At 38.9% G+C, this 22,568-nt stretch overlaps 2 protein-coding genes across 6 annotated transcripts; one reads left to right on the plus strand and one right to left on the minus strand.

Annotated features, from left to right (window-relative positions):
* Positions 1-483: 483 nt before the first annotated feature.
* LOC122866630 (inositol monophosphatase 1-like) lies at positions 484-8,548 on the minus strand. Of its 3 annotated transcripts, XM_044176540.1 has the most exons (9): positions 8,418-8,548; positions 7,987-8,105; positions 6,701-6,834; positions 5,782-5,886; positions 5,486-5,531; positions 5,179-5,287; positions 4,885-4,993; positions 4,122-4,273; positions 484-2,575 (listed from the first exon to the last, which is right to left on the minus strand). In XM_044176540.1, the coding sequence occupies exons 2-9, from the start codon at positions 8,047-8,049 to the stop codon at positions 2,457-2,459; spliced, it is 837 nt and encodes a 278-aa protein (XP_044032475.1). In that variant the 5' UTR covers positions 8,050-8,105; positions 8,418-8,548; the 3' UTR covers positions 484-2,456. The 3 variants fall into 3 exon arrangements, with proteins under 3 accessions (XP_044032475.1, XP_044032474.1, XP_044032476.1); XM_044176539.1 differs by having other exon boundaries at positions 7,987-8,431; XM_044176541.1 differs by lacking the exon at positions 8,418-8,548 and having other exon boundaries at positions 7,983-8,411.
* A 3,153-nt stretch (positions 8,549-11,701) lies between these two features.
* Positions 11,702-22,061, plus strand: LOC122866628 (ADP-ribosyl cyclase/cyclic ADP-ribose hydrolase 1-like). 3 transcript variants are annotated; one of them, XM_044176535.1, is made up of 9 exons: positions 11,702-11,825; positions 11,930-12,053; positions 15,610-15,736; positions 15,855-15,990; positions 19,348-19,430; positions 20,128-20,201; positions 21,165-21,251; positions 21,452-21,535; positions 21,622-22,061. In XM_044176535.1, exons 1-9 carry the CDS (start codon positions 11,717-11,719, stop codon positions 21,677-21,679), a joined length of 882 nt encoding a protein of 293 aa, XP_044032470.1. In that variant the 5' UTR covers positions 11,702-11,716; the 3' UTR covers positions 21,680-22,061. The 3 variants fall into 3 exon arrangements, with proteins under 3 accessions (XP_044032470.1, XP_044032472.1, XP_044032471.1); XM_044176537.1 differs by lacking the exons at positions 11,702-11,825; positions 11,930-12,053 and adding an exon at positions 14,476-14,726; XM_044176536.1 differs by lacking the exons at positions 11,702-11,825; positions 11,930-12,053 and adding an exon at positions 14,482-14,750.
* The last annotated feature ends 507 nt before the right edge of the window (positions 22,062-22,568 follow it).

A 22,568-nucleotide genomic window follows, 5' to 3' on the forward strand; every position in this document is an offset into this window, starting at 1 on the left:
TCTGAGAACTTCTGTTATGAATTGGCGCTATATAAATGAAACTGAATTGAATTCTAGATAATATCAGATTTCAGAACATATGGGCTGGTGAAGCAGCTTTTGTTTTCTCACAGTGAAGGGTCTGCATTTTGCAGCAATGTTACAGTGACGTAACAACATGAGGAGTCTTGGCAGATTTTATTGCGAATAGTTTTCTTGTGTTTGGTGTTGTGGATGACTTATTTACATATTTCATGACACTGAACTCCCATATTTCTTTTGCAAAGAAATTGAAATTGCTATGTCAGCATTTTTCTGCACAAATATGTCTGTCTGTACTCAGGCTTTACTTGTATTCCCAATTACTTTCTTCAGAGTATAGCTAACGTGTGGATGCATGCTGACACCTGTCTCTGAAGGGCTTTAATGATATGAATTTCTCCGTAGAATTTCTCAGTTTATTTAGCTGTATTGCGTCCGAAGAGAGGCTGGGCACGAGCAGGAGTTATTTAAAGTGCTTTTTATTTGCTGCCTTCATTACATTTTTACAGAAAACACTTCATATTAAAACACTTTTAAACATACCCGCACACAATTTTAAGAACACCATTAGGGTATGTAAGTCTGGACTTGATATAGAAGTAGTTATACAGTACAGTAGTTATATGTACACAGTATATGGTATACGTAACTGTAGTGCAAACTAGTGATGGCATTGAAATAAATACTTACTGTATAAACAAATGTTTCTAAATGTAACTAAATACACTAACCTAAGTTTAAAAAGTCTAAATTCAAGCCCCAGAATCCTACATGGAAAAGCAATATTATTGGTCAAAACCTGAACACATTTATAGGGATGGGGATCATTAATTTTTATTGATATTGATACCATTTTCAAGACTGCTTAACGATCCGAGTCTTTATCGATACTTTTCTATTAATTTGGTGGAAAGACCAGATTACAGTAAATTCTTAACAGAACTGGTACTGCTTTTATTGCTTAACTGTGAGTCTGTGACTGTTTGATTTCTGACCAGAAATTTGCCTAGCCATCAATAAACACTGCTGATGCTGGGCATTTATTTCAAAAGAAATACACAGTGCCCCTTCAACATAACGTATAACTATGAGAATAGTAAAATAATATCAGCGGCAACAAATGTCCAACAATTTGAATAAAGATCGGGTGAGCTTGAGCTGACCTCCATCTAAATGAATGAAGTTGGCAAATGTTAAACATATTTTGGCCTATCATTAAAAACAACTTATTACTAGGCAAGTGACACATTTTTAATTTGATAAAATGTGCTAAATATTGAAGAAACTGTTCTGTTTATGTTTCAATAATTATTTCGTTTTGACACTTAAAAGGTCCAGTGTGTAGGATTTAGTGGCATCTAGCGGTGAAAATGCAGTTTGTAACCATTTGAATACTACTCGCATCACCCTCCCGTTCCAAGCGTGTAGGAGAAACTACGGCGGCCTTGTGAAAAAAGCCAACGGCCCTATCTAGAGCCAGTGATTGTTTTAGTCCGTTCTGGGCTACTGTAGAAACCTGGCAGTGCAACATGGTGAGCTCTGTGGAAGGGGACCCGCTCCCTCTGTAGATAAAAAGCGGCTTATTCTAAGGTAATGAAAACACAGCAATTCTTATTTTCAGGTGATAATACACTAATGAAAACATACTTATAAATATTATATTCCATTTCTGCCAATAGCTCCTCCTAAATGTTACACACGGACCTTTAAGTGTTGGTTAATGTCTGTACTGTCACTTTAAGATATCACATATTTTTTACAAGAAATTAACATAAATGGCATTTTGCTTCCCCTTTATCTTTGGCTTTACTGAAATGTAGCCAAGCCTTTGACTGCTTTGCTCAATTGACCAAATGAGAAATGAAGCGAACGAGGGCGTCAGGCAGTTCAATTGAATTCAAAATCGTTATTAGAAAATTGATGTATGTTTGTGCACCAGTGATTTGATTTAAATGACACGACTCTCTCGAGACATAATGTTACGTTATAGGACCTGCTAGTCTCGATAGCAGTATCGATAAGCTCGGACCTTATTGATTTTCGGGTTTTGAGAAATTTGGAACCGGGTCCTTCTAGAACCGGGTCTCGATCCCAGTCCCTACAAAAATAAATAATAAAATAATAAAAAATGACTGATTAAAAACAATACTATAAAAACAAGTGTGTATTAGGACACACTGACAGAATCATCATTAATCAGTACTGTTCAGTCTGAATTTGTGAATGGCTAAGTGCAGAATTACAATAATGACTTGTTTTAAGAAAGCAGAATGAAGGCTGGAAGTCTAAAGCGCTGAATATTTAACAATCCCATTCATCTGTTCTTCAGAGGTAAGTTTATCGTTTTAGTTCTTAAGGCAAAGACGGAATCCTGACCTGTTAAATACAAGTACAAATACAAGTTGCATGTAAACTTAGGAGATCATGGAAATTGACTAGCCATCTGTGTCGTCCCTGCCAACGTGAAACTCTGTTATCTCCTTAGCAATGCGTTCTGCTATTGCTCTGCTGCTGGCGATGATCAGCCTCCGAGACATCAGATCAAATGGTCCACCTGGATAATAGAGAAAATAATAAGTAAGTATTACTGTAATGAAGTTGAAAATCACTTTTAAGTTGCATGTGGTAACGTTGGTACAAGACCGTAAAATTAACGTTTGAAACCGGAATAAAAACCAGCTGATGGCCCCAAAGGTACTGCTCCCGATGTAGCCAAGATCCACATTTGTCTAAAATTTAAAGGCCTCAATGAATCATTTTCCTGACTAGTGGAGGTTTGTCACAAGTTAATTATCACTGCAGAATACAGAGAGTACAGAATTTAAGAATAAGGTCAAAGTGCTTGAGCCCCGCTACAATGTGCCTTCACGTGTGTATTTTAGTCAGTCTGATATGCGGCTCTGTATAAACCAGCACAAGCTGCAGTTGCTGCAGGAATTATCAACAGTCTTACAATGGAGCATTACTGACATATGTGTTATTGTTGTTATTTATTTTTTCTTAGTGACAATATGAGTATTTGAGTGCATTAACAGTTACAGTAAAAATCATGGCCAATGAGCCACTGTTTAATGTTTACATTTTTCAAAATAAATTACCTAAAACCGAGGTACATACCAAACCGTGAATATTGCGTACCGTGTGCCTACACTCATGAGTGATAAGATTTAATTATCACTTGTCAAAGATAGAATAAAACAACACTAGTCATTATTACAACAGTTGAGCACATATGTGCGAATGGAAATGTTCACCTCCATAAAGCTGGCTCCTTGCGCCACCTAATCAATGCATTCATTTTGAGATGCTTGTGTGTACAAGAACAATTGCTAAGTACTAAGCTAGTCACAAGGTGGAAAACAGTTATATGCTCAGTAATAAAAAGCAGATGGTAAAGGTGTGGGTGACAAATTTCCAAGATCATGATCCAACTCATTTTAAAGTTTTACACTCTGCGGGATCAGATTTTAAGCGTGAGAGCTGATCAGTGAGTTATAACCTTCAGTTATCTTGCTGGGCGCAGCTCTTTTACCTCACACAACCTCTCCATGACGGAAGTGCCCCAAAAGTCGTCGCTATCCATGCTAAAGTTTGCTCCACCACACACGTGTACTGTACTTTTTAAATATTGCAAGGGAGTGTCTTGGCAGAATTCAAGGATGGGCATACTCTTTTAATAGCACTGCCATTGTCAACAGTACATGCTTGACTTGACAAACAGCATCCTTAGCATCCTAAATCTCACGCCAGCACGTCAGTGGCAGAAAATTTCTCAAACCCTTCCTGTTTCAAGTACAAAGCCACTAGCTGCCCTGCCCTGCCCTGCATCTATGACTGTGTTTCACAGGCATTTGTGAGCAGAAAGAGGGATAAAAACCAATAACAATGAGAATTAGTAACAATAAATAATTCATAAACATTAATAACTTCTGTTGTGTTTGCGCTGAAAGAACAGCAGCCCATTCTCGCTGCTTTGTAATGTAATCTACTTCCGAAATCGTGCAGTTTTTCCACAAGTCAATCATCCTGTTGCCCGCTTCCTGTATTTCATCCAGTGACTCAGCAACCTCTGAAAAGTTGTTGTTTTCTCAGTGACTCACCTGAAATGTCCATGATAACTCCTCCAGCTTCAGTCACAACCGCTGCCCCTCCAGCCATGTCCCAGCAGTGGATGCCCATGTGGTAGTAAGCATCAGCTGATCCGCACGCTACCAGACACATGTTGACAGCTGCACTGCCCGGGGAGCGGATACTGTGGATGGAAATGGGATGTCTGCTTTGCATTTGGCTACGTTCTGTAATTACCTCTCCAGTTTTAGTGTTTTTATTTATTTATTTTTAAAGATTAAGAAGAAAAAGATTATTATTTGGCATTTTAGCCTTTATTCGATAGTGGCAGTAGAGATGTAGACAGGAAACGAGGGGGCAGACACAGGGGTATGACATGCAACAAAGGTCCCCCAGTTGGTAAACGAACCGTGGACATTGCTGTCAGGTGGTATGTGCCTTGACCATTAGTCTACTGGGGCGTACCTCTAAATTAGAACTTTCAATTGCAAGTGGCGGAATCCGCCATTTTCCACATTTTTCATTAGTGGTTCATCTATATATTTTTAAAGGGAGTAATAAAGAAGGAGCCTGCTGTCATGTGGAAAACTACTCACACCACATGCATAAAACGTTATTAAAACAACATGACTTTGTTTGGCTGCACTGTAAACAGATACACCCATTGCTCTTCTGTTGTATTTCTGTTAAGTAGCTGCTCAAGGAATGATTGTTGAAGTATTAATCATGGGAGTCACCACATCAACCAGGACTGAAATGTTAAGGGTTACAACTTGTGCAGAAGTGTATATTTACCCATGTACAGGGATGGTGAGGATGGTCTTTATGTTGGCCAACATAGTCTTGAAATGCTCAGGATCCTTCTTGAAGCTCATTTCAGTCAGTACCAGGGACTGGCTTATATCTTGAATGAAAACACAAAATCTAAAAACATCAGTCTGTTTACTCCTCTGAAAAAACAGAATCACACTTAATAACGTACAACTACTGTCTCTCATTTCACAGAGAATCTTGCTGAGATATTGCCTCCACCTGGTGGATTTGTTAAAAACAGCAACACTGAAGCCTGATGTGATTATCAATATTTACCTTTTTGTCCAGACACTTTGATAGGGACACCATTGCAGAATGCTCCTTTCCCTTTCCGTGCTGTATACATCTTGTCCTCGATGCAGCTGTAGACAATCCCGAACTCTATCTGAGACAAAGAAACAGCACAGAAAACAGCAGCGATTAATGTGGTGTGGGTGGACGGCAAAGAATAGAACAGCCATACAAAAAGAGAAAAACTACTGTACTACTCATCAGAAATTCACTGGGTTATTGGGACATTTACTATGTTAATGTTTCTTATAACGAAGATGTACAGTGTCAAAAAACAAACAATAAAACCTACCTCTTTCTTCACAGTGAAGCCAATTGATACAGACACAACTGGGAACCTGCACAAAATAAATTTACGGTATAAAACATTCATTTAATGAACTCCCTCTAGGTTTAAGCTCAGAGGAATACATTTCTATTATCAGTTCAGTTTCATCTACGTTGTCTAATTATCCCTGACAGAGAGGACAATCCAAGAGAGAACCTAATTAAAAGATAAAAATAGTTAAGGAGCGACAAAGATAAAACAAACCCAGTGCCGTATCAGGTTTCTCAAGGGTTTATACAGTATGTAAGCGCAGGCAGTACCTGTGAACAAAGTTAGTGGTACCATCAATAGGGTCGATGATCCAAGTGGGATTGTCGGTTAGAACGCTGGGAGCACCTGCTGCCACTGACTCCTCACCTATGAAGCTTCAAAATCACAGACAGAAAAAACACAAAATAAACAAACAGTAATTTGAATGCACCATACGACTGTTACCTCAACTGTAAGATTAATGATACTATTGCACTTGATACCGTCAACCTGATGTGTTTATTTTCACTTTTCTACTTGAGTCTATAACATGTGATATTAGGTACAGTTTCCTCAGGATGCTAAAATACTGAGGTCATGTCCTCAGTATTTTAGCATCCTGGAGGAAGTTTACGTTCTGCTATTATACTTGGTGGCTATCTATTAATTTAATTTTGACAACTTTTAGTCCAACAAAAATAAATAAATCAAAGAATAAAGAAAGGATTCAGAATTTCTCTCATAAAAAAATGTTTCAGGTAGTGTAGAGAAGGCTTTGCAACAGCATATACGTTAGATCTTCAAACTTAACTGAATTAATAAAATGTTTAAAATCCAAAGTATTCTAACATTTAGATACCTTATTCTTGGTTTCTGATATTTTTTGCAGCTCATGACATCAGTATTTCTAATGTCTTGCCTATAGCCCTGCCAGGATTAGTGATAAGAGCAAGAGTGTGAACATGCTTGATAATACATCCAAATTATAGCCAACTATCAACCACATTGCAAACAAAATAAGCAAAGTGAAAGGAGTGAAATGAAGCATTAACTACCATAAAAAAGAAGAAAATAATAAAAAAAATAGCATGAAAATAAGGACCAAACTGAATAAAAATACACTGATAAAATATTCTTCCCTTCATGTCCCACAGTACTATCAAGCAGTTAATATATCAACTCTCACGTCCATATTTGCTAGCAAAGTACCTGTGAGTGGGGTACTTTTCCTTGATGGAGGATATAATGAGCTGTTCCACTTTCTGGTCCGTCTCGGTCACCAGGTCAACTGGTGAGCTCTTCTGCATGACGGCGATGTCCTTCTGGAGCGCCTCACGGATCATCTGGCAGAAACACAACAATTACAAACTCAGCAAGGGGATTTTTTGGATGAATGACTACATCTGCTACTTTAATTAACCTAACATGTTGTGGGTTATGGTTACATACTGCTGGCAATGATGGGTTAGAGATGATAAGGTGTGAGCTCCAAAGCCCAAATACCTATGTGAGTTGTCTTTATTACACATTACTGTAACTTTCTCCTGAAATCATGCCCATTGTGTACAAAAAGTAGGTAGATATCATCGTTCTTCAAACCTTAGATGGATTTGAATTAGTTAAAATCTCCAATACAAATATCTTGGAATATAGCTGGATGACAATTTCACTTTCCATACTCATGTTGAAAACATAAAAAAGAAACTTATTGTAAACCCAACTTAGGTTTTTATTTTTTGTTTTAAGAAAGTCTTGTTCAGTCTACATTTTTTTCTGTTCTGGATTATGGTGACATCCTGTGCATGCATGAATCGGACTCACTACTGCGTACACTTGATCCTGCCTATCATTCATTTCTACGTTTCATTTTGAATGCTGCATCCCAAACTCATCACTGTAATTTATAGATATTAAGTGGATGGACCTAACTGAAAATACAGAAAAAGATTCATATGTACCTCTACCTCTGTGAAATGCTTTCTCCTGTTTCTAACAACAATCGGACTGATTATCAAAATGGATAATCTTCAGTGTTGCCAGAGTCTGTTTTGAACTTGGCAAAACTGCTGTTTCGTACTACACACAGTCGGCTTAGAATAATTTACAAGACAAACTATTTTTGGAAACTCCGCCTTCAATCCAGGCATTCAAACCTCACATTCCCAACATGTTTCATGAGGATAGTAACTGTTAAATAGTCAAACTCTCCCCTTTATGTCTTTCAGGTCCTTTATTATTGTGTTAAGTGAATGTAGTAAATAATTTTCTTTACATAACTACGTGTTAACAACTTTACGGTGTTGATTTGGCCAGATCTCTCTGACTGATTGTGGATTTATAATTGTATCAGGTTACTGCAAGATACTACTGTTGTGATACAATAAAAGTGTATGCAAAACTTAAGTTAAGCTAATGTTGTACCATGTTTCAACCCCACATAAAGTGATTTCCAGAACATAGCATTTAAAAAAGCAATAACACTAGTACTTACTCACCTTCCCAGCCTTTTTGGTGAGCTCCACACAGTGATCCATACACTCTTGCCAAGGATCACTCATGTTGATAGATAGGAGGAGTAAATATATTCACAGATACAGACTGTAATGTTAGGCTCCTGTTGGGGAAAAAGCGACCTTCATTCACAGATGTATTCACATTCACGGTAGCTTTCTGTTAGCGTTGTGGTAACAGTTAAAGATACAACCGGTGAGCTACTGGCTGCAAAAACTGGGTTAGATTATTCACAACCGATGCAACCGTTGCCTCTTTAGCCAAATTAGAACTAGTGAGCTTTTACAGGGGGGAAGCACGAATAAACGGGCGCTGAACGCAATGACAACTACGGCTACAAACATAAAATTAACGGTTTTGACAGGCAGCAATGTAATGACTGAATTTGCGTTGTGCTAAAGCTAACTCTACCCACCTCGCTGCAGACGGACTGACTTCTCAGTGTTGATTTGTTGTAGCTATGGGAGGGCGGGACTAAAGGCAATGCTCACAGTCTCATTGGTCAATAAATGCAGCTGGATGTGAAGTCGCCGCTCTCATTGGCTGTTATTCCTCCTTGGAACGCTGTCATTCTTCCGTACAGGAAACTGATAAATCGCTTTAAGAAAGGAGAGGAGTGTGATTTAGTACAACTAACTTTTCCTCTTGTCTGAAGGAGAGGCAGCAACAATGGATGATTTCCGCAAGTGTGAATTTTTAAATCTCCCTTGATTTAATGGCCACTCATAAACATTAGCTTTGTAAATCTGTAGGTGCATATCTGCACATTCAGGTTACATCTTTGCCTTTTCAGAAAGTGGACTAAAATCTCAGTTTTAAATTACATTCAAGTTCAATTAATAGTGTGTTTTTCTTTAACACAAACACAAAAAGACATACAGTGAATATATATATGCATTGGTGGCAACACAAAAAACAGGAAAACAAGACTACTCTAGTAGTAGTATATGCTAACAGGAAGAAGGAGGGAATTTGATTTATGTACCAATCAGGCGGATTGCTTCTTGTTAGCTGCAGCCTTAAGTTAGAGCTAGGAACTGATGCCACCAAAGGGCAATACTTTAAGTGTCAGCTTGTGCGTAATTAAGGTCAGAGAACAATGTTGCACAGAGCAAATGTGACTTGAGTGCCATGCTTAGTTGCACTTCAGCTTGAACAGATCACTCTTCATTCATTGCAGCTAACGTCCACTAATTGGTTCCTGTCTGACTCAAAGCTCATTTGTTGCCCTTGTTTAATACCTTTCATCTCCTTGGGGGAAATAAAAGCTCCTGAAATCAAGAGAGCACCAAATTGCAAAATAATAACATCCTCAGTGACTGGGAATGAAGGAAAAAAGAGACTACACATTGATCCGACCTGCTTTGTCATTACATTTTTCCCTTCACGTTTCAACTAATGACGGTTTGTGAACAGTTATTATTGCTGTATAAATATACTAAATTGTTGACTTTTTCTTTTTATTTTAGTATTATGTGAAATAGTGAATGTATCTTAGCAGAAGACATAGAGATTGGCAGCGTCAACTTGGAGAATTAGAAAGATTTCCTCCACTTTACATGTGTCTATGGAAATTATGGAGTTTTTTCTATTTTGAAACTTGTTTTACAGGCATGAAATACTTAAATGTAGCACAAATGGAAGTAGTGTTTAGAAACTTAATGTTAAGCTTCCTTTTACTTGAGTTAATTATTCACAAACTTCCCCTAATGACAAGATCTTGGTTCTGCTTCAGAGAAATGCATACTGTACATTATACTGAAGTTATTATTCAAGCAACTTTCACAACAGCCTGTATAAGCATATTTCAGTTCATCATTAGTAGTGAATAATGTGTGTGAAAAGCTTGTTCTTCAAATGTGCTGTCTTCAGCTCTTACTTTAAGGTCTGAATCAGATTTTGGCTTCCTTTTCTATGAGGCAATATTCAGCTACTTAACCTCAGCACGTTTCATGTCAATAAGCTCGGGCAGTCCTGTGGAGACGCTCTGTGCTAACAACACAATTAGCTTTAAAAACACAAGGCCGCTATCTCATCCATACTGTCTTTCAGATTTAACCTCAGACGGCCTTTGTCTCACAAAGAGGTGGCAGAAATTAATTATCTTTAGGCAGTTAATGAGAAGTCTGGCAACAGTTAGGCATACATTAAATCAAATTCCTCCAACCTTGAGCAATGATTTTGTTTGTATTATGTTTAAAGACAAGGCAGTATAATGAGAATCACATTCAGCCGATCACAATTTGAGAGCAATTTGCTGTATATTTCGTGACAAAGGACATAAGATGAAACTATATAAGGTCTTTCTTGGACTCCCTACAGTTTTTCTGTGGATGCTACTGTACATATATTAGCACAAAACAAAAATTAAAAAAGTGTTTAATGTTGTGCTAAGATGGGAAGTCCTTCGCGTTAGTCAGTGAACAAAAGATCACTAAACAAATACTGTATGTCACCTAGTTTGGTAGGTAAGTTCAGTAACTTCCTTTTGGGACATTTGATCAATTGACACTTGCTTAAGAGACTCTGAGATAACTGACTACGTCCAAATAAGTAATGGGACATTGTAGATCTTTGTTTTGATGAAATGGGTTTTTTTTTTTTTTTTTTATGAAATGATGAAATGTGGATGAACTAAATTGTGTATGGAAGTGGTTTGGGGATAGAACAAATTTGTTGAAAGATTAGATTGATTTCTTTTGTCCTGAATTTTGGTTGAAAAGTGTTTTGAAGAGAATGAAATAAGATCTGCTCAAAACTACCTTTGACCTTGTTATTATCTTTCTTATGAGGTTATATCTTAGAATTACCTTTACATCCCCACCTGCGACTACTTCACAAAATAGCATCTGCTATCTTCAACATAATACTGCAGGCTCATTCTGAAACATACATATTGCCCTGTGTCCAATAACTCCAACAGTAACATACACTACTTCCCCCAGCTCATCATGGCACCATGTCCCAGAGAACAGCACACACACTATGTGGGGAGATTCTTAATGGCACCATAATAAGAGTCATGTGGATCTAGTCTTTGCAACAGGAGGCTGGAAAAAACATCTCATCCGTCCTTTAAGAACGTCTCTGTGGGTTGGGAAGGAGCTGTGATTGTCGACCTATGACAAGACGAGCCTCTCGGGCATGACAACCATTAGTCCTGAGAGAAGGGTTCACGACAGATCACACCACAACAGGACTCCATTTGGGCAGAAACCTGACCAAGCAAAGCATTTAACATCAAACTATGGAGCCATTTGTTGCCGTTTAATCTTCTGCATGGAAAATGGTGAGTATTTACTTCTGCATGTCACCACTGAATTACAAAACTGGGCATGTGTACCTGTTTAGTCGCATGATATTTTATGATTGCATGTGCTAAGCACTGTAATTAAACAACAAAAAAGTGTATCTTTTGTGTATCTCCTTGAAATGCTGAGTTAGAGTTATTGTTCTCTAAAGGTCAGCCGTCATCATGTGTTAAAATCTCCTTGAGGGGGTTTGAAAAGCCAGGTTTGAGAGCTCTAAAAAAACAAGAAAAAAACATGGGAGGAAGTTTTGTAGATGCCACAAGAAAATTTGATTTCGGTTAATCACGCAGTAGCAAAAGCACTCCTTCCTGAGTTCCCAGGAAAGTACCTGCTGGCCTGGAATCATATCCAAAACTGAAAATGTTTTTTTTTGCTGTTGATCTACAGTAAGGCAGATGAAGGTATGTACGAACACGCATCTTTTCAGGGGCGCAATAAGGCGGTGCTGGGTCTCACTGTCATGAGCGCCCCTAAAACATCTGCATCCGTTGTAATGATCAGCGTGATTGTATGTAAGTAATTCTTCCTGACATGCCCACAGTCTTTCTTTTGATGTGCCCCTCCCAAATGTGATCGATAATGTCTTCTTTCTTCTATCTTTGTGTCCATTTCAAAGGGTTTATTATGCTCCAGCTCTGCCCTAGTCAACTCAGAGCACAGCTCGGAACTACCCCCAACATTAAACACATTGTGGTTGGAAGGTGTTACAATTACATCACACTAGTTAACCCCAGCTCGAGGTAATGTACTGTACGATGATTTATACTCGAGTCCTAACACAAATTTAATGACCTTTGAATCTTCATGGTTTACATTCCAGTAATTTGATGTACGACCAACTAACACTATTAAAATGCCATTAAATTTAGTAAAGAACATAGTAGGCCATGTTCAGGTCTTGAAACCCAAGCTTTAGTTCTTGGGATCTGACTTGTCACTGTGTCAAGTTTGAAACTTATTGATTTTGAATGATTAATCAATTAATTTTCTGTCTACATGTTCAATGACCTCATCTGGTGTGGACAAGAGGAAGACTCTGGTAGATCTTTTCTAGTTTTAACACGTCAGAGACAATTAAAACATAATGCTTGTACTAGTTAAGGAATGCCTGTGAAAGAAAGGCAGGTTTAACCTAGTGGTTCCCAAGCTCTTTGGCTTTTGAAAGAGGGATTGTCTCCTTGAAAACATTCACAATAACATTATCTCGTGAGCCCTTGAAGGAGTCCTGACCCCCAGGTTGGGAAACACTGCAGTAACTCAATCACAATATAACATTTCCTTTAACTGAATTTGTTTTTTTGTGACCTGGAAAGGACACAATCAAGTCTACTTATTTAGATAAAACACATAACACTAAACAAAAGTGCAATGTAATAGAATATTAATTAGTTATTAACTAATGAGTTATTGGTATTCATTTGTTATTTTTGTCTAATTTGTGATATCACTGATATAGCATACTAACAGTAACCATGTGATGTATATTTTCATGCAACACATAATTGTTGTACAGTAAGTCACACTTACTGTGTATGATATTATATGAATACCACAAACAATATAGAGCTATATTGAATACCACAAACAATATAATTTACAGCTGATATAATCAACATGTTTATACTAACATTTCATTATTTACCAGACCAAATTAAGATCAAATGCAGAGTGCACTATAAATGGCCGAAACATGAAAATACTATGATACATATACGTTTCTTAAAGCTGCACGAATCAATATTTTTATACTGACAGTGGATCAAATGGCCGTGTGTACTGTAATATGAAAGGGGTCGCTCATAATGACAAGTCCACAAATAATTATTGCCTGGCTCTGCAGGTCCCCTCAGGTCTACGGAGCGTTTTAGCGTCTTTCAGCTCATTGTTTTGGTTTTACAACCTACAGCTTTACTATTTGGTTATTTACAGCAGCAGCAGACAGCTGTTTTCAGTGAAAAAGCTAAAAATAAAACCTCTTTACACAGCAGACAGACACAGGTAGCAACTAGCTGATGTTCATAGTGGAGTATTTAGCAAGTATTGTGCCAGATATTTCCCTCAGCAGTTGAGTTAAAAGAGAGTGACTATTGGACTTATTTTCTCAAGTGGCCAGAAACATGACTCATAAATGCTAATGTTGCTCTGTATCTGCTGGATGTATGAATAAGCAACAGTTTGCTAACAAGTTCACCATATCAATCAAATCAAAGTTAATCAATGTTGTGTTTACAGCTTGTTTCCCCCAGTTTGCCAAACAAAATCAGCTACTGCGTCTTTAAATTGTTGAAGATAATGTATATATACCAAGTCACCAATAGTACACCAAATTCCTTAACCATTTTTGTACAATATTAATATCAAATAGTGTATTCTATGGCAAACACATTTTCCTTTTATTCATGTATTTTTACAATGAGGAAGTTTGGTTGCACCGGGATTCAAATGAAACCTCCCAAAGAGGCTAAAACAGGTGTGATGTGGTCGTACTTCTTGGTCCTGGTTAACAGCCCAGCAGCTGAGTTCTGTACAGTCTGCAGTCGTGTCAAAGTTTTTTGATTAAGACAAGTGAACAGGCTGTTACAATAATCAAGGCGTGAGGAGATAAAAGCACGTACAACAGTTTCTGCATCACTAAGATTTAAAATAGATCGGATTTTTGCAATGTTTCTGAGGTGGTAAAAACATGATTGGACAAGCTTAGTGATATGTTGCTTAAAACATAAATTGCTATCAAACAGGACACCAAGATTTCTGGCAACAGGCTTGATATGTTGTGACAGGTTACCAGTAGATGGCAGTATTTGTTTAGTGATGTATTGGGGCCCAATTACAAGGATTTCAGTTTTATTTGAGTTGAGCTGAAGAAAATAGTTCCTCAACCAACTACAACAGTAAAATCCTGCTTTTAGGCTACATTAATGCATGAGTGATAATAATCTAATGATATAATATATAATAGTATAACAGTCACAGTGGACATTTTTCTGCATTTAGTACTTTTAGTACTTTAAGTAGGCTACTGTACTTTAGTACAGTAAGTATCCTGATTATACTTACATACTAAAGTACAAGTAGGCCTACAAAATTGTAAATGTACTTTCTTACTATAAGATTACTGATTGGAGCTGGACACGAGCCAGTGCACGTGCGCGCGCACCGTGTTTTCGCTCCTCCCTAAATAGAAGTCCGAGCGCCAGCGACGAATCAGTGAACATCACACAACAGTTTAACAGCCAAACTTTCACCGACATTTGAATTTTTAAGGGCTTTTAAATGGAGTGTGCACAGCGTCGGAGGAGACGCTGCCTTTTTTTAAGTGTCGCCGTTATCATTATAATTATTGTCGTGGCCGTTGTGTTGGGACTGACGCTCCGTAAGGAAACAGACGGACTTAAGACAACATTTATTGCTAGGTGTGAGGCGTTCAAAGGGAAAAGGTTTTTATTTTTTAAAGTTTATGTACAGAATATCATGTGTAAAAGGAGTACGGGGCTTCTTCACACTACTTGGACACGCTGGAAATAATTACATTTGGAATACAATTTAAGATATGATAATATATTCTTCTTCTTCTTTTCCTTTCGGTTGTTCACTTTCAGGGGTCGCCGCAGCAAATTAGCATATACATTACACACAGTTGCCAGTTTATTAGGTACACCTCGCTAAAACTAACGCAGTCTAATACGACAGTCCTGCAATAAAAACTACTTTCATGAATTTAATGTTTAGTTTTTGTTGAAACTGTTTTAGAGAGGTGTTGATTCAACTTTATGATCACTTTGAAAGAGGATGTAGTTTGTGCTGCTGTTGAGCTGTATTGTTTTATACTGACAGGTGTTTCTATTATTTTGTCCATCCCATTTCTATCAGAGGGTAGGCTAGCTAAATAACAGGAACACCTGCAATCTTTCTTCGTTCCTATGATTCACATTTGTATAAATACAGTGGGAGCGGTGTAGTAATAACAAGTGCAGAGTTATGTTCAAGTGAGGAAGGAAGTGCCCTGTTTCCTTTTGTCAAACGCAAACTAGCTAGTTTGTCAGTAAAGGGTTTCCATCAGAATGAGGCTGATCCACAAGCGCTATAATATTTGTATGCATTATGTATCATAATTAAGCCAATATTAACTGATAATGTGGACTGGCGCTTCTCAACCATAACACCGTATTCCTACTTGAAATTGTTTCTGTATGTTCAAGGAGTTGGAGGAAATGCCCCGTTTTCACTTCAGCTTTTTCCATCAGAGGCTGATCCACATTCCTGAAACTAAGCAGCACTGTCATATTTATTTTTCAGATACGACTGTCAAACTGTATGGGGTGCATTTGAACAAGCCTATGTGGGGCAGGACCGTTGTAAAGTTCCCATGGAAGCCTATGACCCCCTCATTGCAGCGGCCCCCTTCAAACATGCATGCAACAGAGTAAACACTCTCACACTCATCACACGACTGTCTGTGTGCACATTATCCACACAAGAGTTCTTTTATAATGCAGAATAATACATTTAACAATGTGATAACAACTGTTTTTGGGGTTTAGATGATGTTCTGGAGCAAAACAAAGTATGTGGTCCATGACTTCACTGAGAAGAAAGATTGCTTTACCACCATGCAGGACACTCTGTTGGGATCTGTGCTGCATAGTCTGAAGTGGTGTGGAAAAGAGGGCAGCAGTGGTAAGAGGCAATAGACAACCTTATAACTGTGGCAACAGCTTCAAATGTGTTTTTCACCAGTTAAGCAAAAGACCTCACATGCCCATGAGAACAGTGACTGTAAAGTAGTGGTAGGGCAGAGTGTAGCCAGACAACACAGGATGGTAGTGTGTAAAATGACTCTGGTGGTGAGAAAGATGAAGAGGACAAAGGCAGAGCAGAGGACGAAGTGGTGGAAGTTGAAAAAGGAAGAATGTCGTGTAGTTTTCAGGGAGGAGCTGAGACAGACTCTGGTTGGTCAGGAAGTGCTCCCAGATGACTGGACCACTACAGCGAATGTGATCAGGGAGACAGGTAGGAGGGTACTCAGTGTGTCATCTGGAAAGAGGAAAGCGGACAAGAAGACTTGGTGGTGGAACGAGGAAGTGCAGGAGTGTATACAGAGAAGAGGCTAGCTAAGAAGAAGTGGGACACAGAGGACTGAAGAGAGTAGACAGGACTACAGGGAGATGCAGCGTAAGGTGAAGGTAGAGGTGGCAAAGGCCAAACAAAGAGCATATGAGGACTTGTATGCTATGTTGGACACTAAAGAGGGAGAGGTGGATTTGTACAGGTTGGCCAGACAAAGAGATAGAGATGGGAAGGATGTGCAGCAGGTTAGGGTGATTAAAGATAAGGATGGAAATGTATTGACAGGTGCCAGGAGTGTGATGGGTAGATGGAAGGAGTACTTTGAAGAGTTGATGAATGAGGAAAATGAAAGGGAACGAAGAGTAGAAGAGGTGACTGGTGTGGAGCAGGAAGTAGCAAAGATTAGCAAGAGTGAAGTGAGGAGGACGTTGAAGAAGATGAAGAGTGGAAAGGCAGTTGGTCCTGATGACATACCTGTGGAGGTATGGAAGTGTCTAGGAGAGGTGGCAGTAGAGTTTCTGACTAGTTTGTTTAACAAGATCTTGGAGAGTAAGAGGATGCCCAAGGAATGGAGGAGAAGTGTACTGGTGCCAATTTTTAAGAACAAGGGAGATGTGCAGAGTTGTGGCAACTACAGAGGAATAAAGCTGATGAGCCATACAATGAAGTTGTGGGAAAGAGTAGTGGAAGCTAGGCTAAGGGCAGAGGTGAGCATTTGTGAGCAGCAATATGGTTTCATGCCTAGAAAGAGTACAACAGATGCAGTATTTGCTTTGAGGATGCTGATGGAGAAGTACAGAGAAGGTCATAGGGAGTTGCATTGTGTCTTCGTAGATTTAGAGAAAGCGTATGACAGGGTGCCGAGAGAGGAGCTGTGGTATTGTATGAGGAAGCCTGGAGTGGCAGAGAAGTATGTTAGAGTGGTGCAGGACACGTATGAGAGCTGTAAGACCGTGGTGAGGTGTGCTGTAGGTGTGACAGAGGAGTTCAAGTTGGAGGTGGGTTTGCATCAAGGATCGGCTCTGAGCCCCTTCTTGTTTGCTCTGGTGATGGACAGGCTGACAGATGAGGTTAGACAGGAATCTCCATGGACTACGATGTTTGCGGATGACATTGTGATTTGTAGTGAGAGCAGGGAGCAGGTGGAGGAAAATCTAGAGAGATGGAGGTCTGCTCTGGAAAACAGAGGAATGAAGCTTAGCCGCAGTAAGACAGAATACATGTGTGTCAATGAGAGGGACCCAGGTGGAACGGTGAGGTTACAGGGAGCAGAGGTGAAGAAGGTGCAGGACTTTAAGTACTTAGGGTCAACGGTTCAGAGCAATGGAGACTTTGGAAAAGAGGTGAAGAGGCGAGTGCAAGCAGGTTGGAACAGGTGGAGAAAAGTGTCAGGTGTGTTGTGTGATAAAAGAGTATCAGCAAGAATGAAAGGAAAGGTGTTCAAGACGGTGGTGAGACCAGTGATGTTGTACAGCTTAGAGACAGTGGCACTGAAGAAAAGACAAGAGGCAGAGCTGGAGGTAGCAGAGCTTAAGATGTTGAGGTTCTCTTTGGGAGTGACGAGGATGGACAGGATCAGGAATGAGCACATCAGAGGGACAGCTCATGTTAGATGTTTCGGAAATAAAGTCAGAGAGGCCAGATTGAGGTGGTTTGGACATGTTCAGAGGAGAGACTGTGAATATATTGGTAGAAGGATGCTGAGGTTGGAGCTGCCAGGCAGGAGGTCTAGAGGAAGACCAAAGAGGAGATTTATGGATGTAGTGAGAGAGGACATGAAGTTAATTGGTGTGACTGAAGAGGATGCAGAGGACAGGGTTAGATGGAGGCACATGATTCGCTGTGGCGACCCCTGAAAGGGAACAGCTGAAAGGAAAAGAAGACAGTTACTTTTACATAGTATTATATTAAAACATGTCAAGTCACATCAAGTTTTTTAAGCCCATTATCACAGTGGCTCAGTGGGCTTGCAGCAGTTCCCAGACTGGCTAAAGCTCTCTGAGAAGACAAGGAAAAAGGTCTCAAAACAAACTTGGCAACACCTTAGCTCAAGAAATATCAAAAATCATCGGTCGGGAGCTACCATCCCATGCTAAACACCTTTAGGCTACAGTCAAAAAGGACATAAAATTCTACAAGACTCCTCTCTCCCTGCCAAGAATCTTTTCAACTTCCTTCCTTCTTTTTAAAGACTAAAATGTATTATAACTAGGACAGCCAGGTTCTGCAAAAGCGCTTTTCCAGAGGCAGTTCTTAAAGGAATAGTTCAACATTTTGGGAAATACATATTTGCTTTCTTGCGGAGATTTAAATGAGAAGATTGATACCACTCTAGCCTACCTAGCTTGGCCAAGTGCAGTAACTTTCTGGAGTCTCTGGTGGTTGTCTAACAACCTCAGGAAGTTACTCCCCGTAAAACCACAACACTGATTAAACAAACAATATATAACTTGCTTATTAGTGAGCTTTAGAGATGCTGGCAGCTGGATTTTGTTACCGTTACTGTCACGAGGCTAGCTGTTTCCAGTCTTTGTTCTAAGCTAAGCTAACTAGCTGCTGGCTGTAGCTTCAAGAGGAGTATCGATCATCTCGTCTAATGCTCTGTAATAAAGCGAATAAGTGCATTTCCCAAATTGTTGAACTATTTGTTTAACTCCCAAAACATCAGAGGTATTATTACTATGCTCATCCTTAAGATACTGTAATTGTATGGACATAACACTACACATCATAGTTGGTACAAGGTGCTAATAGCATCTCTGTGGGACACTTGTTTCGTTTTATGCATAAAGTGTTTATTGTTTGACTTTGGTCATTTTATGTTTTTATCACATAGTTTATGTCTCAGTGTGGGCTTGTGACGTGCTGAGGTTTCTGTTTTGTTTTATATGAGCAGCTCACCAAAGTAAATTCTTATGGACCCCATTTAAGTTGCAGGAAGTGTTGAATCTGTGTGTGTTGTTCTAGAAACATTCACTACCGGCTGCCCAGGATGGACAGACTGTGAGAACAACCCTGTTCGCTCATTCTGGCTCAAAGCCTCAGCTGCTGTAAGTTATCAATAAGAATTTACCCAAAATACGACAGTCCTGGGATCAAGCAGTGGTTAAAATAATGTGGAGCATAAGGTGAAGTAAATCTCTCCTGACTATAAGTGATTATGATAGAAGAAAACAAAGAGGTCACTCAGCGTGATTCTTCATCAATAAGGCTTTGTGTTGGTCTCCATGGAGCTCTCTGCTGGGCGAGCAGCAGCAACCCACACATTCAGAGACCCTGGTTTAGTTTGGCTGGGTCTTATTCTGTGATAAAACTACCAACACATAACACACTTTTCCACATATTCACCGAAACAAGCAAACACACACACACACAGATTCAATCCAATAAAAAAGCATGGCACAGGATAAAAACACTAAGTTAAAATAACTGGCAGATTCACATTAGCTGCTGTTGGCATCTTTAAGTGCAGCAGCTACACAGTTGGTGTGATATGAGGCAAATCTAACCTTACCTCATCTTAGAAAGCTGAATAAATGATCTTCTCCTCAACAAGCTGTGCAGCAGCTTACAGATGCGTTTAGCTTTTACCTATGGGAATATGAAATAATAAATCTAGTTCAGTTGATTGTATGGGTACCTATGCACTGCTGCATGAATCAAACATTTCTGCATTGCAAAAGAAATATAACTTAAGCAAGCAAAATAACAGTCTGATAGTGTCTAACGTCATCTTTATGTCGGTAGTTTGCAGATAATGCCTGTGATGATGTCACAGCAATGCTAAACGGATCCATCACCACACCGTTCAATTCTTCGAGGTAAGTTGCTCTGCCCTTCTTTCATGACTTTAGTGAGAACAGTAAGAGAAGAAATATCCCTTTTCTAATGTTAGTTCATGCAACCAAACAGGTTGACAGTGACGCACTAAAGATGTCAGCAAGTGCGGTTAAAGCAATGTTATATAAGTCTGGCGCAGTAGCAGCACTTTAATCAGATCTTCATACTCTTCATGTGCATCTTTGTTGTAATCTGGTAACCAACAGCACAAGAGGGCCACACATAAGGCTCATTTTTACCCATTTAGTAAAAAAAATGTGCTATTTGTTATGAGGTCCTGATTGTCTGCAGTTTCATTATTTGCCTCCACATCTTTAATGTGGTCCTGAAAGCTGTAATTGCAATGCATATCCCTTTCCTCTTTGGTTAGACATTGAGCAGGGCAAATTCTTCTAGACATGGTGGTCGCTGTCTCTTTCTTTACTTTAGCTGTAAATCAAACAAGAAAGCTTCGCCTAATGGACATCATCTCCACAAACTTTGCAGCCTGTGTTGGGCTACAACTAACAATTATTTTCATCATCAGTTAATCTGCAGATTATTTTCTCAAGTTCTTTATATTGTAGGTTTATATAGGTGGCCATTTGCTACCCTGACCTCCCCACACCTTATTTTAATATTCAGCCAACAGTCACAACAATTTGCATTTCTTTGCATTGATTGATTTTGTGGATTACATACAATATGCTGTAAATGGTTTTCTAAAATTGAGAGTGAGCAACAGTCTTGTATCAAATTAGCCTTAAATCCTCACGTGTTATTATAGTTTTTTTATTGTCTTCACCTTTTAGCCCGTTTGCCCCTTACTGTAGGTTTTTCCATGACATAACTTGTGAACCTTAGAAGTATAAATGTATACTCCACTTTGAAGCTTATCTGCTGTTCATGTACTCTGTTGATTTCATGCAATCTCTCTAAATTGTTCTCTTTTATTTCGTTGTCAGTATTTTTGGGAGCATCGAGGTGAAGCGGTTCAAATCCCCTTCAGTAAAAAGCCTGACTGTTGTTCTGGTCACAGAGAAGAACTCTGTGTAAGATTTTCTCCTTATTCACAAGGCTTCTGCAACACTATTGTCATTTTTTGGTTAAATTTGAATGTGACAAGCACAGAAATGTTCTGTATATTTTTCCACAGTGGCTAATTTGGGGGGTACAACACACAAATGTGCAGAAAGACAAACTTATACTGGGAGAATTGATCCTAAAGTCATGTTTTGTGTATCCTCCTCAGGACAAACTGCACAAATGCATCTTTAAAGGATTTACAGAAAGAACTGGATAAAGGAATTAAATATAACTGCAAGGAAGTGACTGAGTAAGTACAGCATGTTTCTGTAAGAGGACGTGACCACATGTATGTTTCTCGCTCACACAGTATGATGACTTTGTCTCTCTCTGCAGAGCTCAGATCCAGGAATGCAGCTCTGATCCAGAGAAACCCTGTAGTTCCTGTTGGTGAAGATTCAGATTATACTGTCTGAAAAGATGAGACACAACAATAACCAGCTATAAAAATATTCATCTAGAGATTGTTTTTATTTTTGTTAAATCTATTAAACAGTATAGAATGTAATTATTTTTGTACCTGTGGGCCAGTATGACTTAATGTGAAATATGTCTTTTTATATAAATGTCACTGATTCATTTTTACAATGTGACAATGCACCTTTGTATCTTTTAGTGAAAAGGTTCAGGGTGTGATGGAGAAGCCTTTTATCAAGTGTAAAAGTGTTGGTTAGTTGTCATGTACTGTAGAGTAAAATACCTAATCACGTTCCACTGAGGCTCTCACCTGTGGCAGAATTTGTTTTAATGTTTTTAAATAAAATGTTAAAATATGAGGTTGTGAAATCGTGTTTGGATTCTAAAATGTGATAATGATTGCATGTGTGAAATCATTTTGATGTAACATTTGATGAGAAAAAGAACACATTTTACATAAATCACTCAACAAAAAGACATAAAACTAAACAAAACTACAACTAAATTACAGTTGAGCCAGCTCCACATTACAGTCGTCCTTCCACATCTCCCACATTTTCTGCTTCCTCTACATACTGCAGCAACATGTCCATATTCCTGACAGCAGAAACACCTGAGAGGAGCTCTTCATATGGCCTCACCCTGTAACACACATTCTCCCTTCTTCTTTATTTCTGCTCCAAGTGGGAAGCAGTTCACACCGCTGTGATCTCCTGACCGCTCGTACATCTCCAAGCTTTCCTCCTACAAACTTTCCGACCTCATGTGGATTCTTGAAAATGCCGTCTGTTTGTGTCACAGCTCCCATACCAACAAGATACTTCTCCTCTTTCTGACTTGATACACTTGAGTTACTCTTCTTCCTT

The sequence above is a fragment of the Siniperca chuatsi genome, linkage group LG19 (assembly GCF_020085105.1).
Source record: "Siniperca chuatsi isolate FFG_IHB_CAS linkage group LG19, ASM2008510v1, whole genome shotgun sequence".
NCBI lineage: Eukaryota > Metazoa > Chordata > Actinopteri > Centrarchiformes > Sinipercidae > Siniperca > Siniperca chuatsi.

Coding starts and splice junctions, on each gene's coding strand:
- LOC122866628 (XM_044176535.1), top strand. CDS start 11,717: ATGTACGAACACGCATCTTTTCAGGGGCGCAATAAGGCGGTGCTGGGT. Junction 11,826..11,929: donor AATGATCAGCGTGATTGTAT/GTAAGTAATTCT, acceptor TCCATTTCAAAG/GGTTTATTATGCTCCAGCTC. Junction 20,202..21,164: donor ACACCGTTCAATTCTTCGAG/GTAAGTTGCTCT, acceptor TTTCGTTGTCAG/TATTTTTGGGAGCATCGAGG.
- LOC122866630 (XM_044176540.1), bottom strand. CDS start 8,049: ATGAGTGATCCTTGGCAAGAGTGTATGGATCACTGTGTGGAGCTCACC. Junction 5,532..5,781: donor ACCACTAACTTTGTTCACAG/GTACTGCCTGCG, acceptor TATTTTGTGCAG/GTTCCCAGTTGTGTCTGTAT. Junction 4,994..5,178: donor CAAAGTGTCTGGACAAAAAG/GTAAATATTGAT, acceptor TTTTCATTCAAG/ATATAAGCCAGTCCCTGGTA.